The 16,312-nt window shown below is 34.6% G+C and overlaps 1 protein-coding gene across 3 annotated transcripts in view; it reads right to left on the reverse strand.

Moving 5' to 3' along the window:
- Window positions 1-16,312, reverse strand: part of CNTLN (centlein) — a 370,084-nt gene that overhangs the window by 25,797 nt on the left and 327,975 nt on the right. For all 3 annotated transcript variants that reach the window (XM_058431391.1, XM_058431390.1, XM_058431389.1), the window contains 4 exons: window positions 15,415-15,512; window positions 13,809-13,935; window positions 12,319-12,456; window positions 11,549-11,734 (listed from right to left, as the gene is read on the reverse strand). In XM_058431391.1, the coding sequence (XP_058287374.1) occupies window positions 11,549-11,734; window positions 12,319-12,456; window positions 13,809-13,935; window positions 15,415-15,512 (549 nt within the window). The remainder of the gene's footprint in view (window positions 1-11,548; window positions 11,735-12,318; window positions 12,457-13,808; window positions 13,936-15,414; window positions 15,513-16,312) is intronic.

The following is a 16,312-nucleotide window of genomic DNA, read 5'->3' on the forward strand; positions in this document are numbered from 1 at the left end:
AATAAGTAGGATTATATCAAACTAAAAGGCTTCTGTACAGTAAACAACTGTGAAAAGGCAACCTACAAAATGGAAGACAAATATTTGCAAATCACGTATCTGATAGAGGTTAATACCCAAATTACAGGCTTACTTCAGACATATCATGGGTTCCATTTCAGACCACCACAATAAAGCAAATATCACAATAAAGTGAGTCATACAATGTTTTTGGTTTCCCAGTGAATGTAAAAGTTATGTTTATAAGCATTCAATAGCATTATGTCTAAGAAATGTAAATATCTTAATTAAAAATACTTTATTATTAAAAATACTTTATTATTAAAAATGCTAATGATCATCTGAGCCTTCAGCACATTGTAATAACTTTACTAGTGGAGAGTCTTGCCTCAAGGTTGATAACTGCTGACACATTAGGGTGATGGTTGCTGAAGGCTGGGCTGGCTGTGGCAATTTCTTTAAGACAACAATGAAACTTGCCATATTAATTGATCCTTCCTTTCACGAAAGATTTATCTAGAGCATGTGATGCCGTTCGGTAGCATTTTACCACAGCACAACTTCTTTCAAAACTGGAGTCAATCCTCTCAAACCCTGCCACTGCTTTATCAACTAAGTTTATGGAATATTCTAACACTTTTGTTGTCATTTCTACAGTGTTCACAGCATTTTCACCAGGAGTAGATTTCGTCTCAGGAAACTGCTTTCTCTGCTCGTCCCTAAGAGGCAACTCCTCATCCATTCAGATTTTATCATGAGATTGCAGCAATTCAGTCACATATTGGGCTCCATTTCTAATTTTAGTTCACTTGCTATTTCTACCACATCTGCAGTTTCTTCCTCCACTAACCTCTTGAACCCCTCAAAGTTATCCATGAAAGTTGGAATAAACTTCTCCAAACTCCTGCTAATGCTGCTATTTTGACCTCCTCCCATGAATCACTAATATTCTTAAATGGCATCTAGAATGGTGAATCCTTTCCAGGTTTCCCATTTACTTTGGCCAGCTCCATCAGAGGAATAACTGTCTACAGAAGCTATGCCTTGTGAAATGTTTTTCTTAAATAATAAGACTTTAAAGTCTTCAACTTTAAAGTTGAAATTACTCCTTGAATCATGAGCTGAAGAATGGATACTATATTAGCAGGCATGAAAACAGCATTAATCTCAACGTACATCTCCATCAAAGCTCTTGGGTAACTAGGTGCATTGTCAACGAGCAATATTTTGAAAGGAATCTTTTTTTCTAAGCAGTAGGTCTCGACAGTGGGCCTAAAATATTCAGTAAACCATGCTGTAAATACACGTGTTGTCATTTAGGCTTTGTTGTTCCATTTATAGAGCACAGGCACAGTAGATTTAGCATAATTCTTAAGGGTCCTAGGATTTTCGGAATGTGAAATGAGCATCTCCCTCAACTTAAAGTCCCCAGCTGCGTTAGCCCCTAACAAGAGACTCAGCCTGTTCTTTGAAGCTTTGAAGCCAGGCATTGACTTCTCCTTTCTAGCTTTCTCCTAGATGCCATCTTCTTCCAATAGAAGGCTGTTTTGTCTATATAGAAAATATGGAGTCATTTTCATCAGTGAACTTACCTAGATCTTTTGGATAACTTGCTGCAGCTTCTACATCAGCACTTGCTGCTTTACCTTGTATTCTTAGGTTGTGTAGGTGGCTTCCTTCCTTAAACCTCAGGTAGCTTCAAGGTTTTCTCCTGCTTCCTCACCTCTCTCATCCTTTGAAGAACTGAAGACAGTCAGGGCCTTGCTCTGGATTAAGCTTTGGCTTAAGAAACTGTTGTGACTGGTTTAATCTTTTATCCAGACCACTAAAACTTTCTGTGTATCAGCAATAAGGCTGTTCTTTCTTATCATTTGTGTATTCATGAAGTAGCATTTTTTATTTCCTTCAGTAGCTTTTCCTTTGCATTCATGACTTGGCTGTTTGGTGCAAAAGGCCTAGTTTCAGCCTATCTCAGCTTTTGACATGCCTTCCTCACTAAGTTTTTCTAGATTCCGATTTCTAGCTTTTGATTCAAAGTGAAAGATATGTGATTCTTCCTTTCATTTGAACACTTAGAGGTCACTATAGAATTATTAGTTGGCCTAACTGCAATATTGTTGAGTCTCAGGAAATAGGAGGCTCAGGGAGAGGGAGTGAGATGGGGGAAAAGACAGTTGGGCCGAACAGTCAGAACACACGTAATATTTATCTATCAAGTTCGCTGCCTAACTAATATGGGTTCAGCTCATGGCACCTCAAAACAATTAAAATAATAACATCAAAGATTAATGATCACAGAACACCATAACAGATAGAATAATAATGAACAAGTTTGAAATATTGCAATAGTTACCAAAATGTGACAGAGAGACACAAAGTGAGCACACCTTGTTGGAAAGAAAAATAGAGCTGACAGATTTGCTCGAGGTAGAGCTTCCATAAACCTTCAATTTGTAAAAAACACAGTATCTGAGAAGTGCAATAGAGCAAACACAATAAAATGAGGTTTGCCTGTATTTAAGGAACAGCTACATTCTATCTTCTTTTTTTTTTTTTTTTTTCTTTCTTTTTGAGACGGAGTCTTGCTCTGCTGCCCAGGCTGGAGTGCAGTGGCGCAATCTTGGCTCACTGCAAGCTCCATCTCCCAGGTTCACGCCATTCTCCTGCCTCAGCCTCCCGAGTAGCTGGGACTACAGGCGCCCACCACCATGCCCAGCTAATTTTTTTGTAGTCTTAGTAGAGACGGGATTTCACCATGTTAGTCAGTATGGTCTTGAGCTCCCGACCTCATGATCCACCTGCCTCGGCCTCCCGAAGTGCTGGGATTACAGACGTGAGCCACTGTTCCCAGCCCCTATCTTCTTTATTTACTATTTTTCTTATTGTTCCCTCCCTCCCTCCCTTCTTTCTTTCCCTGTTCATTCCCTCTCTCCCTTCTTTTTTATTTCCTGGCTTGTGTTAGATTGATGGAGCTTTCTTTATTTCTTTTATCCATCATATTCTCTACAAATTAAATATTTTTATTCTTATGGCCATCTTTAAATATTTCAAATATATATTTAATATATTTTGAATCAATATCTAGAGTTTCTCGTACTCCATATTGTTCCACCAAAGCAGAAAGGAAACTCAACTCTTCCAACCAACCCATTACCCCCATTTCTAATACTGTAATCATTAAGGTCAACAATGATTTAGATTTAACCAGCTTACAGGTTTTACTAGCTTCTTTGTTTTCCATTGTTTCATATGTTTGAAATTTGACAGGGCAAAGAGACCTCAAGAAGTGACAAGATAAACTACTTGAATATACGGAAGAAGACGACAAAGACCTTGAGAGAGAAGAGGGCCTGCACTGTTCAAAAAAGAGCAAGCAAGTCAGTCAGAAAGAAAGGCTAAAGTGGAATAGTGAGGTAAAATGTAGTAGAAAGTGAAGTTGCAGAAGTAACAATAAAATTAATCATGGAGTCCTTTATGGGCAGTCAAGGTTTTCCATTTTCTTGAGTAATAGGAGTCATGCCAGGAGACTAGAGCAAGGGAGTGATTGGATATTTTCCCTTTTTTTTTGAGGCAGAGTCTCACTCTGTCACCCAGGCTACAGTGCAGTGGTGCGATCTTGGCTCACTGTGACCTCCACCTCCCAGGTTCAAGCAATTCTCCTGCCTCAGCCTCCAAAGTAGCAGGGATTACAGGCGCTTGCCACCATGCCTGGCTAATTTTTGTATTTTTAGTAGAGACAGGGTTTCACCATGTTGGCCAGGCTGGTCTCGAACTCCCGACTTCAAGTGATCCGCCCACCTCGGCCTCCCAAAGTGCTGGGATTACAGGCGTGAGCCACTGTGCCTGGCCATGTTTTCCATTTTAAAAGGATCAGTCTGCCAACAGATGGAGAAAAGACTGCTTTGGATCAAGAGGTGAAAGGGCAGACTAATGCATAAGTACAAGCAAGAAGTGATAGTAACCATAGCAGTGGTGACAGGGAGCAGAATCCTGGGTCTATTTTCAAACAGGAGCAGACAAGATTTGAAGTATTAGAAATGCAATGTGAGAGAAAGGGAAGAGCCAAAGATGATTACAGATTTGGAGCCTAACCATCTGGATGACTAGTGAAAATATTTTTCTGAGATAGAGAAAAAAAGGTAGGAGAAGCAAAATAATTCTTTTTCAACTTTTTTGTACATGTTAAGTTTGAGATGCCTATTAGACATCCAAGTGAAAATCACAACTAGGCAGGAAGATTTAAAAATCCATAGTTTCAAGGACAGGATGAGAACAGATATATATTAGGGAGTCATAGGTCAGAATATGGCATCTTAAATTACAGCGTTGGTAGAGACTGCCTAGAGAGTGAGTATAGATAATGAAGAGGAAAGGTATAAAGACTGAACCCTAGGAAACTCCAACACTTACGTCTGTCAGGAAGAGAATGAGAACTAGCAAAGAAGTCAGAGAAGACCGGCTGGGTGTGATGAGGAAAACCAGTACAGTGTAGTACATCATAAGGGAGGCTTTAAAAAAGTGCTTCAAGGAGGAAGGAGTGATCAATGATATCAAATGCTCCCAAGGGTTCAAATAAGATAAGACTGAGAACTGATCACAGATTGGGCAATATGGAGGTTACTGGTGACTTTGAATAAACTACTTTGGAGGGGTAATAAGATTGAAAGCCTAATTGGAGAAGGTTCAAAACAGAATGGAAGATAAGTGGGTAGAGAATAGTTATCACTTTTGAGGTGTTTTGCTACATAAAAGAGGAGAAAAATGAGTCAGCAGTTAGAGGAGATACAGAGTCAAACGAAGGGTTGTTTTTTTTTTTTTTTTGGTAAATGGTGTGTGTTTGCTAATGAAAGTGATCCAATATAGAGGGAATATTGGTGATACAAAGTGTAGGGTTGAAACTACGGGGCCAAAGTCCTTGGGAATATGAGGAGATAAAAATCCAGTGTGCAAAGTGAGGTATTAGCTTTAGACGGGCATGCAGATGGTTCATTCCCAGTAATACGAGGGAAGGGACAGTATGTGGGTACAGATTTGGGAGGAACGTGAAAAATAAAGGTAATTTAAAAAGGAGGAAATTATCTCTGGGTTGCTTCTGTTTTCTCAGTGAAAGAAGCAGCTGAGATTGAGTGGCTGAGCAGAGGATGCTGGAGGTTTGAGAAGATAGCAGAATGACCGGGAAATGTGGAGCCTGAATGCACTGGGAACTATATAATAGGATTATCACATAGTGCTGAGAGCCCACCTGAAGTTCTTGGTTATCTGTTTAAATAAAGATGAATCAGCATGGTTATGTTTTTATTTAATCACATTCACTTTCTTGGGTTCAGGTGGGAAGTAGGCAGAGATTCAAAATAAAGTAGGTTTGAGTTTTTTCCACATGAATATGACAAAGGGACATATGAGGAAGTTGAGGATATATGCAAGAAAGTGACTATGACACAACATAGAATCCATGCTGCATGAGGAGGGAATTAAGGGCACAATGGGAAGGAGGGTGGTAGTAATTAGTGAAAAAGTGGTAAGGCCAGTGAACTTGAGTTATAATCAGGTCAAAAATTGTTGCACTATGAGCACAAAAAGAAATAGCGGTCAAAGAATAAAATGCTGGAAATGGAGATTTTGGAATTCAGTTATTTGTAATGACAAGGCCAAGGGTAGTGTTTGTTAGTGGGAACATTTTTGGCATTTGGGAAAAATGACAATTTTTCACTGTATGAGATTTTTCTTCCCACTGCAGAACTTTTAACCACCCTGGCTCCTGAGTATTGAATGCTAATAGCATCTACCAGTCAGTGTAACACAAAGCACCCACATACATTTCCAAATGCTCCCTAAGGTAGGTGGTGATCCAAAGTTGAGAACCATAGATCAGGGGTATGATGATGGGAATGATCATTGGAAGTGAGGATGCTGAAGAATAGAAAGGGAATATCCAATAGGGGATTGAATGGCTTACATGGATATGAAGTCACCATAAGTCATAACAGAATTGTGTTGGAGAGAAAGATAATAATCTGGGTGCTAAGCTGTATGACTAGCATTCTAAAATGAGATACAAATAATTTGGATGGGTGACTCTAATATGTTCCAATTGGCTTCTGAGATCTATTTGAATATTCATTCCTACATCTTACTCATCCCAACAGAATTTCTAAATAGGGATGAATAATACAGGAATTCCAAGATCAACCCTCATGTACCATGTAAGTGTCATTAAAGAGGTACCTAAATGAAGTATAAGCAATGCTCGGTGGCCTACATAATGAGTAGTGTTGTTACTACGTGATATATTCCATATACCTTCAATTCCAAAGCATTGATTATTAGAAAATACTATGTTGTTTGGTTTAAATATGCTTCATAATGCATGAATGATCATCTTCCCTTCCAAAGTGTATCTTTCAGATATAGTAGAGCCTTCACTGTGCTAGGTTCACTGAAAAGTTTTACCTTCCACCCATATATCAAAGCTAACTTTTCATTTTTATAAGATCACACTTGCCTTGTATTTGCATGTTGGGTCTCAGCATTACTTTCCTCTTTTTTAAAATAAACAAATCAGCCTGTTTTCAACACTGGGTGCTACTTCCATCTGGCTTTTATCTTTACCTCTCTCTTATCTGTTACAAAATTGCCTTCTATTACCAGTTCAAAATCTGCTCAGTTGCTCTCTGAGCAACTCTAAAGCCCCCCAAAGGGTTTTGAAAAACCCTTTAAATTATCATTTGCTAAAAACACTGTAAGTTTTAGAAAGTGTCACTCTACTCATATCAGTTGAATAAAGATCCATAGCTAACACTTATTATCAAGGCAAGTAAAAACACTGTATGGCACAAAGTAAGCATTCAATAAATGTTAACTGAATTTCCAAAAACTGATGTCAGCCTTCTTGCAATTCTTGGGATATCGTGAGCTAGGAATTATCCCAATATCTGAGGATATTGTCAAAATATGAATGGTTTTTAGATATACATATCAACTTAATTTACTTTACTTTTCAATTACTATAATTTATTGTAACCAGCCACCAATAATGTTTGTGGAAAATATAGTAAACGATCCCACTTCTGTCTTATTAGATTTAGTTTTCCTCTCTTTATGAGTCTTTGTCTGTGATACATATAATTTTTAGTTTCATCAAATCATTATGGATTGCTTGGACTTTTTTCAGTAAGATTACATTGTGAGGAAGGCAAAAATTCGTGGCTGAAATACTCTGGAGTCACTATTGCCATCATGGTTAAAAAATGAATTTTTAAAAAACAGGTTTTTAAACAGCTTTATTGAGATATAATTTACATAAAGTTTTCCAAATAAGCAAATGTATTTTTATTATGAAACTTTTCTCTAAACACAGCTGTCATTTCCTTTCTCAGTATAATGACAGGGTGAAAAGAGTTAATTCAAGTTGAATTGTATCATAGACCTCTTTATAAATCTTAATTAACAGTGCCAAGGTATTAACAATTGTATGTGTAAAATTTAAATTCTAATGCTCCACAAATGTATTCACTAAAGAAGCAAGAAATGTATATACCAAAAGCATCTTACTAAATCTTACCAAAGCAAGTACATATTGATAATGAAACCATTTATGCTTCCAGCTAAATATTGTTTTTTGGCTGGTATTTATTTCATAGCTAACAAAATCCACTGAAAGGATGGAGCTTGGCATATGACTCTCACATTCAGGCACATTAAAAGCCTGTATGAGGGCTGAGTCAAACTGAGCAAATACTTATAGAAATTTCCCTTGTGTGTTTTATTCAGGTATTAGGAGAATTCAAAGCCTCAGCTCTGCCACATATATCCAGCCCAGATGCTCAAAGTACTTGATTTCACCCCAGAGCCAAATTCCATATTCAAGACTAGATCTAGAACAGATGGCCACTCCACCTCTTCCATAATCTGGTTGCGCCCTATGAATAAATGAAAAGACTAAAGGGAACATAGATTCCACAACGGGGCCAGAACAAACATTATTACTATTAATACTACTAATAATATTTATTAAGTACTTTTGTGTACATGATACCCTAATAAGCTCTGCATAGAATGAGTCCTGGTGATCATAATGTTCCATGTAGGTACTATGTGCATTCCTTAACTATGCTCATTAAGGAATGCGCATAGTTCTCACTGTTAACAGAGTTTTCCATTTGAGCAGTGACTATATGTCCAGTACCATTCTTGAAGCAGATATAAATCAATTCCTCAAGAATTTAATGAGCCCTGTTATGTAACAGTACCCTGAAGACAACAAATGACAATGTTCCTTTCCTCAAGTTGGCTTTAATCTACTTGAAACAGAAAGAAAAATACAAGTTTACAACTGTGTTAATGTACATATAATAAACGTTCAGGAGACGAGTCAGAGCCATACTACTACTGCTCTTACTACTGCTGATAATAATAGTTGATACTAAGATAGCAATTAGCCACTGTTCTGATCTTTAGCTATTGTAACTTATGTAAATTCTCACTTCGCTTATGTTCCATTATTAAACTCATTCTACAGATGAGGAAACTGAGGCACAAGGATTCAGTCACAATCCTGAAGTCAAAGAGCCAGTAAATGGCAGAGTTGAGCTCTATCCTCTTAACTACAGAGTTAAAGGACAGATTCATGACAAAGGAAGGCCCAGAGTTAAATGTGAAGGAGAGAACAAAGAGGGGAAGGCATTTTGGGTGAAAAGAAAACTTGAGCAAAGGCAGGAGTAAGCACAATATGGGTGAAAGAGTAGTGGGAAAGAAGATCAGACTTCAGCAGACTAACACCCAGCTATGGAAGGTCTTAAGTATTTAAAAAGGAGGAAGCATTGATCTAATGCACCTAATGTGGTAGTAGTTAGGGAGTCATTGATGATATGCTGCTTCAGATGGTGGGTCCTAAGCATTTCTGCCTAGACCTAGGGTCATATGTGCAAGGAAAAGAAAGATGATAATCATGCCTTTCTTAAGACCCAAATATCCAGTCTCTGCCATCAATATACGGTTTTGGCATTAATTTGCTGGTGGCCCTATATTTGAAAAATAGGTTATACAGCAGACATGGTACCAATAGCAACTATATGTTGGCACTAAGACACGGTTAAGAAAAACAAATGTCAAATTGCCATTGGAAGTCATGAGTTATAAATGGTCTTACTAAATGCCAAACTGATACGTATTGTTATTTGAATTCAATTCTTAAAAACAATGTAAGGAAGTGCTTCTAAAACTTTATTATGTATAATAACCACTTAGTTAACTTGTAAAATGCAGATTAGGCTCCACTCCAAACAGGATTTTGATTCAATAGATTTGGGGCCCAATATTGTGTATTATATTTAAATGCAATAGAAACAGGATTCTGATGCAGGTAATTTAAATACCAAACTGAAACAAAGTGTAAAAATTCTGAGAGAGTACCAAAGACAGTCTGTCAATATTTATCATCTTTCCCTACTATATAATCTTTGAAACATTATTCAAATTAAAAAGTCATGAAACCAAAACAATCCTGAATTCATCTATTAAGACATCTACTCAGTATCATTGTTGGTGAAAAACACGAAAGACTAACATTACCCTTGAATAATTAGAGTTTAGATACCCACTTCATCATTAAGTACTGTTTATATCACTGGATATAAAGAAAAAGTTTCTTAAAGATAATTTTTGCTAAACTACTTTTTATGGAGAAATATACCCATTACCTTATCATGGAAGTCATGAAACTTCAAGTATATGATAATCAGATATACAGTCATGAAATTAATTTTTCTATTTTGAAAACTTCTGATTCTCATTCATCCTTCTTTTTTAAAGTGCCACATTCAAAGAATATTTCAAGGAAAAACAATGATTAGCATTTTGAATAAATCTCATAATTATATATTTCATATTTTATATCTTAGCCAAAAGCTCCACAAACAAAATGCTAAGTTGAATATAAAAGAAAAACCAAGATTTATGAAGGTAATACTCACAATAAAATGGTTGTACATCATGAGTAAAATAATGACTCTATACATATAACTTTAATTTTAGTTTCAGGGATACATGTGCAGGTTGGTTCTGTAGATAAATTTTGTGTTGCAGGAGTCTGATGTACATATTATTTCATCACCCAGGTAATAAACATCGTACCCAATAGGTAGTTTTTCAGTTCTCATCCTCCTCCCACCCTCACCCTCAAGTAGGCCCCGATGTCTATTGTTCCATTCTTTGTGTCCATGTGTACTCAATGTTTAGGTTCCACTTATAAGTGAGAACATGTGGTGTTGGTTTTTTCTTTGTGTCACTTAGGATAATGGCCTCCAGCTCCATTCAAGTTGCTGCAAATGACTTGATCTCATCCTTTTCTATGGCTGTGTAGTATCCTATGGTGTACATGTACCACAATTTCTTAATCCAGTCTATTGTTGATGGGCATTTAAGTTGCTTCCATATCTTTGCTATTGTTAACAGTGCCGCAATGAACATACTGAACATACGCATGCATGTGTCTTTATGGCAGAAGGATTTATATTATTTTGGTTATGTACCCAATAATGGGATTGCTGGGTCAAATGGTAGTTCTGTTTTTCACTTTTTGAGAACTTCCAAACTGCTTTCCACAGTGGCTGAACTAATTTACATTCCCACCAGCAGTGAATAAGTCACAATATTTAATGAAAGTGTTCACTATAAGTTAAACAGTGAAACTATTCAACAAGCATTTACAAAAAATAATGTTTTGAATCTGGAAAAGGTAAATTACATTTACTAAAATTAATACTTTGCAATCATTTAGGATCCTCAGAGGCAGGCATTACTGGCTTGACTTCACACCAGTTGAAATATTCATTAAAAGAGATAAAGGAGATAAAATGTTTTATCAATTCATTTTGTAGATATTTTTAAAATGAGAAAACTCCCAAGGTATCTATGATTTCCAAAGAAGCAAAGTAAGGAACTTCCTCTACATGGAGTACTCTTAATAGTGGCATAAAATGTTATTAACTTCTACGTCTAGGGGAATGAAGGCTTTCTAGGGCTCTTCAGCTTTTAGATAATTTCTAGATGGTACACCTCTAAAGATCTACACTCAACTAAAGATGCTTGAGTTTGTCTTCTCTTTGTTCTGTTTGTCATGTGCCATTCCTCTGTCTATTCCATGTCTTGATAGTTTGTGGCCTGGGCTTCAGGTGTCTCTTAGCGACACTGAACACTGAGCAAGTTTCTGGTTGTTCCTGCTTGAACGATTTTCAAAAGGACAGTAGGGTGGGAACGGCTTAATCCTTTCAACTTAAAACCTGTCCAGATGACTTGACTACTACAATTTCATAACTAAATTGACATTAAGAAAGAAGTATTAATAACATCGTAGAAGATTTTAAATTCAAACTATAAAAATAAATTCTTTATGGAGGAATTATTAGCAATATGATAAATAGGGTAGGAGAAGATGCTTTGTGTGTTAGGAAAGCAGAAAGAAACTTTATTCCCCAAATCATCTTAAGTAGGCTACTGCCCACTCTGCCTAAAGTAAAGTACAAGTTAGTAAACAACAAGTAATTCAAACCTTCACAAATTTGGTGAACTCTTCTACTTTTTCATTGGCTAACAGCAATGTCTTCTGTGCACCTTCTAGGACCTGTTCACTTTGCAATGCTAATCCTTGAAGCTGCTTAGATGCTGCTGTTTCAATTTCTGCCATTGCAGATTCAGTCTCACTTATTCTTGATACTAGGAGAGTAAGCTTGAGATCCTGCAAAAGATCAGCAGTCATAAAATAAAAGATATTTTATAAACAGATTTGGAAGAGTTAGTTATACATATCAAATAAGGAAAATTTTTATTATTCTATGTATTTATTATTTGGATAAAATTTATGATTATTTTCACTAATTTTCAATAAAACATCCTAAGTACATATTCTCATATACTTATCAACTAAATTAGTTTATGATTTTTAAAGATTATAAATAATTAAAAGCATGGAAGCTATTTTAGCCCAAAAGATCCTCTACATAACATGGAAACATTTAGTTTGAAAGTTTAAGTGGGCCTACAAAATTTATATCTACTTGTATAAATACCAGTGTTCACTAATAGTTTTCATTTCTTAAAAACTATCAAGACAAACACAACCTGTTTTCTCTAATACAGAAATATCTTTAATGTTAAACAAATGTTTAGTGTTTCAGGTAGAGATACAAATCCTCTTTGCACTTATCTGAAGTGTTTAAGTAGCTTGTGTTTCTGGGAAGGAAAAAAACCAACAATGTTAAAAATGAAAGAAACACCATTATATTCCATCTCTAAGCTAAAATGCCCTTTTTAAAAGCATACCTTTTTTTCTAACTCCTCTTTAGATTTCTGATACAGCTGTTCATACTGTGACTTTTCTTTTACAGCAACATTAAGTCTTTGCTTTAGTGAATCAATTGATACCTTCTTGTTGGAACATTCTTCAGTTAATGTCTTTACCTACATTAAAAGCATAAAGGTAATTATTATTGTTGAAGGCATTCTAGTAATATACTGTGTTTGTTCCAACAGAGACTAAATGAGTGAATGAGTCTACTTCCATTTATTTTCTCATAACGCTATCAAATTCAAGTACTATACTTACAGAACTCATATTATGAATGAAAGTAACAATCCTTAAATCAGTAACAAAAACCAAAATTGCACACAAACTAAATGAATACTGGTATGTATATTCTTGCACCCAATAACACAATATTAATGTTCACTACATATCCATTAATTATTAACCTAAACTTCCTAAGACAAGAGATGATTGTTTTGACTCTGAAACAAGCCAAGTTATAGATAACTTTCCATTGTATTCTCTAAAATAACTATTACATACCCTTTTTCAGATGAAATAAAACAAGTAATAGGAGATACATATATATATATAGCCTATTTATAAGATTATAATACGTATATGTATCTCAAAGCGTAACAGAAAAAGTAGTTTTTCAGTTTAATGCCACTAAAGATATATGTTATTTATATAAAGATTCCAAAGCTATGTATGAAATTATTATTGAAGTTAAAAAATGGCAAAATTGAAAGGATAACATTGAAAAAGCCTATAGGAAGTGATTTTAACTTGCACGGGTGTGTGGAAGAGAAGAGAAAGAAAATCCATATGGATTCGTCATGCTCATGTAAAAGTTTCTTTCTTAAATCCATTTGACCTAACAGATAACTTAAATTTTCATTTTCAACAAGGAAAGTAAGGGAGATGTTCTCTCAGGTGTGGATAACATTTAGTGAATGCCAAAGCACAGGGTGCTTTATGAGTTGTGAAAATAGCACCTTTAAAAAAAAAAAAAACCTTCTACTTCGGGTCATATGTTACATAACTGCTATAACTACAACTCCCTTTGCATGCACAACTCCCTTCCCATGTAAAATTCATTAAGGGTATCCAAGAAGAAAGTACATTTTTAAAGAACTTCTGACAGTTATTGGTAATCAAGTTTTCACTAAGAAATATAAGCTTGATTCTATCATAAATTATAGTTTTAAATAAAATACTGAAAAAAATGTAATTATGTATCCTAGAAATATTGAGGATTTTTAATCTTCTCATGGGATATTTATAAATAGAAACAGAATGTGTGGCCATATTATGTATGAGGTTTTAGAGAATTGAATTTTAAAATAAATAACGTATTTTCAGAGCCAAGAGTGTTACTTTGTAACAGTAAATATATATCCTATCAATATTTTCTATACATTTATTAGGATTAAATATTTGTGGTAAGAGAGTAAATACAACAGGAAGTGATATTTTTAGTGTCAGTAAAGATAAAAATTGATACCTTTTTATCAAGATTTTGTAACATTTCACTAAAACTCTCATTACTTTCCAAATTTACTTTCTGTCGAAATTTCAAGTCCTCTATCAAATGTCTTTTCGTAGTTATATCCCTCTCCATTCGAGACATCCTTGAAAAAAGAAAAAAAGGTGACATCAAGAGTGACAGAAAATACCTTAACAGTGGTGATACCTTACATTTTATCCCATATTATATCTACTGTTAGTTTTTAAATGCTACGTGATATTGACACTGTAAATTAGTAAAATGAATTGCATTGCATAAAATATTGTTCTTTTAATATTTTGAGCACTTGTAAAATCTATAGTTGTGACTCGGTAATTATACAATTACATATATGTATTAAAAGAAAAAATATAAGAAATGAGAAAAATTAATAACACATGAAAACTTAGAACTATTTCATTTAAATTACATTTTTACATTGCTGTGAAAAATCAAAGTGCTATATAAAGATAATCAAAAGCATAAAAATGATAACAAAAAAATCTTATACTTCAATAAACAAATGTAAACTCTTGTAATGAAACTAAATTAGCCATAATATCTTCTAATTTAATATAATTTGAGATTCAATCCACACATCTGTTTAGCATAAGTTGATGAAATATTAAGTATAAAATGGTAGATGCTGTGAGAACCACTACTACTGCTGCTGCTGCTGCTGCTACTACTAAAATAAGAATGACAATAGCTAACATGTATCGAAGGCTTACAATGTTCCAGTCACTGTTACAAGTGCTTTACATGTATTAACTCATTTATTCCTCATAAGAACCTAACTTAATATTATTAAATTTAGGCATAGGCCTAGTAGGTAGGGAAGCCAGGATTCAAAGAGTGTTAATCTAGAGTCCTGTTAAACAATAAGCAAGACTTACTCTTAATTAATAAATAAACTTCAAAATATTATCAGTTAAAAAATTAACCAAACTTTTTGTCTAATACTTTTATCTATTCATATCACTTCTAAGTGCTCTTCACTTATAATGAGGTCTACAGGTGTGTTTGTGAGATACATGTATCTTAAATGTATCAGTGACAACTGGAATTCTATCTAAATATCTTACTATTTCTAAGCAATAGTGTAGCTTTGAAAGATACAGAAAGAAAATAATTTTGATTCAGTGGGATAGAGCATTTAAAATCTTTTTACTGATAAACACGAGTACAAATTTTCATAACCTCCAGTTATTTAAACACAAACAAAACTTTCCTTTTTCTACCTTAGTTTTATAAGCTTAGGCATTAAATCCAATACAAATACTAATCATATATTTGGGGGGTCAAATAACTGCCATGTTGTAAAGTTTTTCATTTATAGTCTCGAAGCCATTAATTTGTATTTATTCAAAATTAAATGTTTAATAAAGGAAATTTAACTTCATCCTTATTCTAAATAAAAAAGTAAATAGCTTGCCATTAATCATGCTATACATAGTATTCCTTAAACTTTCATCTTATGTAGGTTTAAATATGAACTAGGGAAGGAAAACATTAACATTAGCAGTTTCTTGGGGCACGTTTAATAGAGTTGGCTGCCACTAGGTGGCACCAAATACAATGGATAGAAATAAAAAGACCATACTTTTCATGCATTTCCTTTATGTGTTCTTCTTTTGCTAGGAGTTCAAATTTCAAAGACTTCACATTTGATGACTGTTTGGTGAGTTCATTAGTTGCATTCTAGATTAAAAATACAAATAAATTTAAATATACCTTTCAGCCTTGGTCTAAAGCAGCATAAAAAAAAAGTGCCATTCTAAAGAATACATCTACAATAATTATGGTAAACAATAATTAAAATGAATATTTTAATATTTTAAATGCTTTACTTTATATGCTGTAATAGAAATAATAATACTAAAACTTTTATATAACATGCCAAACTATAGAGGAATACAATCATTTAAGAATTGCAAAGAGTATGTATCCAAAATACATTTACAGGAAATATGAATTGTCCTGGTATAATGTAAATATGTGAATAATTAAGAATTTTAATGATTTAAAAAGATCACTTAAAACAAATATTGGATTTACTAACATCTTAGACGAAATATGGTCACAAATGCTTTGCTGCTCATCAAGCAGGGCAATCCATTTCCCAACCCACTGAATGTAGTCTGGCTTGTGACTTGCTTTGTCCAAAAGAATGGAGCAGAAATGAATTGTGTAAATTTCAGTTCCCAGGCCTTAAAGCTTTGTGGCTTCTCTCTTTGCCTTCTTGAAATTCTGCTCCAGGATCACCTTGCTACGAATACAGTTGATGTATCATGTCAAGTGTACCAATGTACTCCAGCTGACAGGTAGTAGACCAATTGTCCGATCCATGAGTGAGGCTATTTTGTATCTTCCAACTAGGGAAATCTTTGGTTTGAAAAAATCCAGGGATATGAGGTAGCCCAGGAGAGACCAGCAAAAGAACTTCCCAGTCAACCCACAAAATCTTAAGAAATAATAAACTGTTGTTTTAAGCCACGATG

Source organism: Hylobates moloch, unplaced genomic scaffold (assembly GCF_009828535.3).
Source record: "Hylobates moloch isolate HMO894 unplaced genomic scaffold, HMol_V3 SCAFFOLD_19, whole genome shotgun sequence".
Classification (NCBI taxonomy): Eukaryota; Metazoa; Chordata; class Mammalia; order Primates; family Hylobatidae; genus Hylobates; species Hylobates moloch.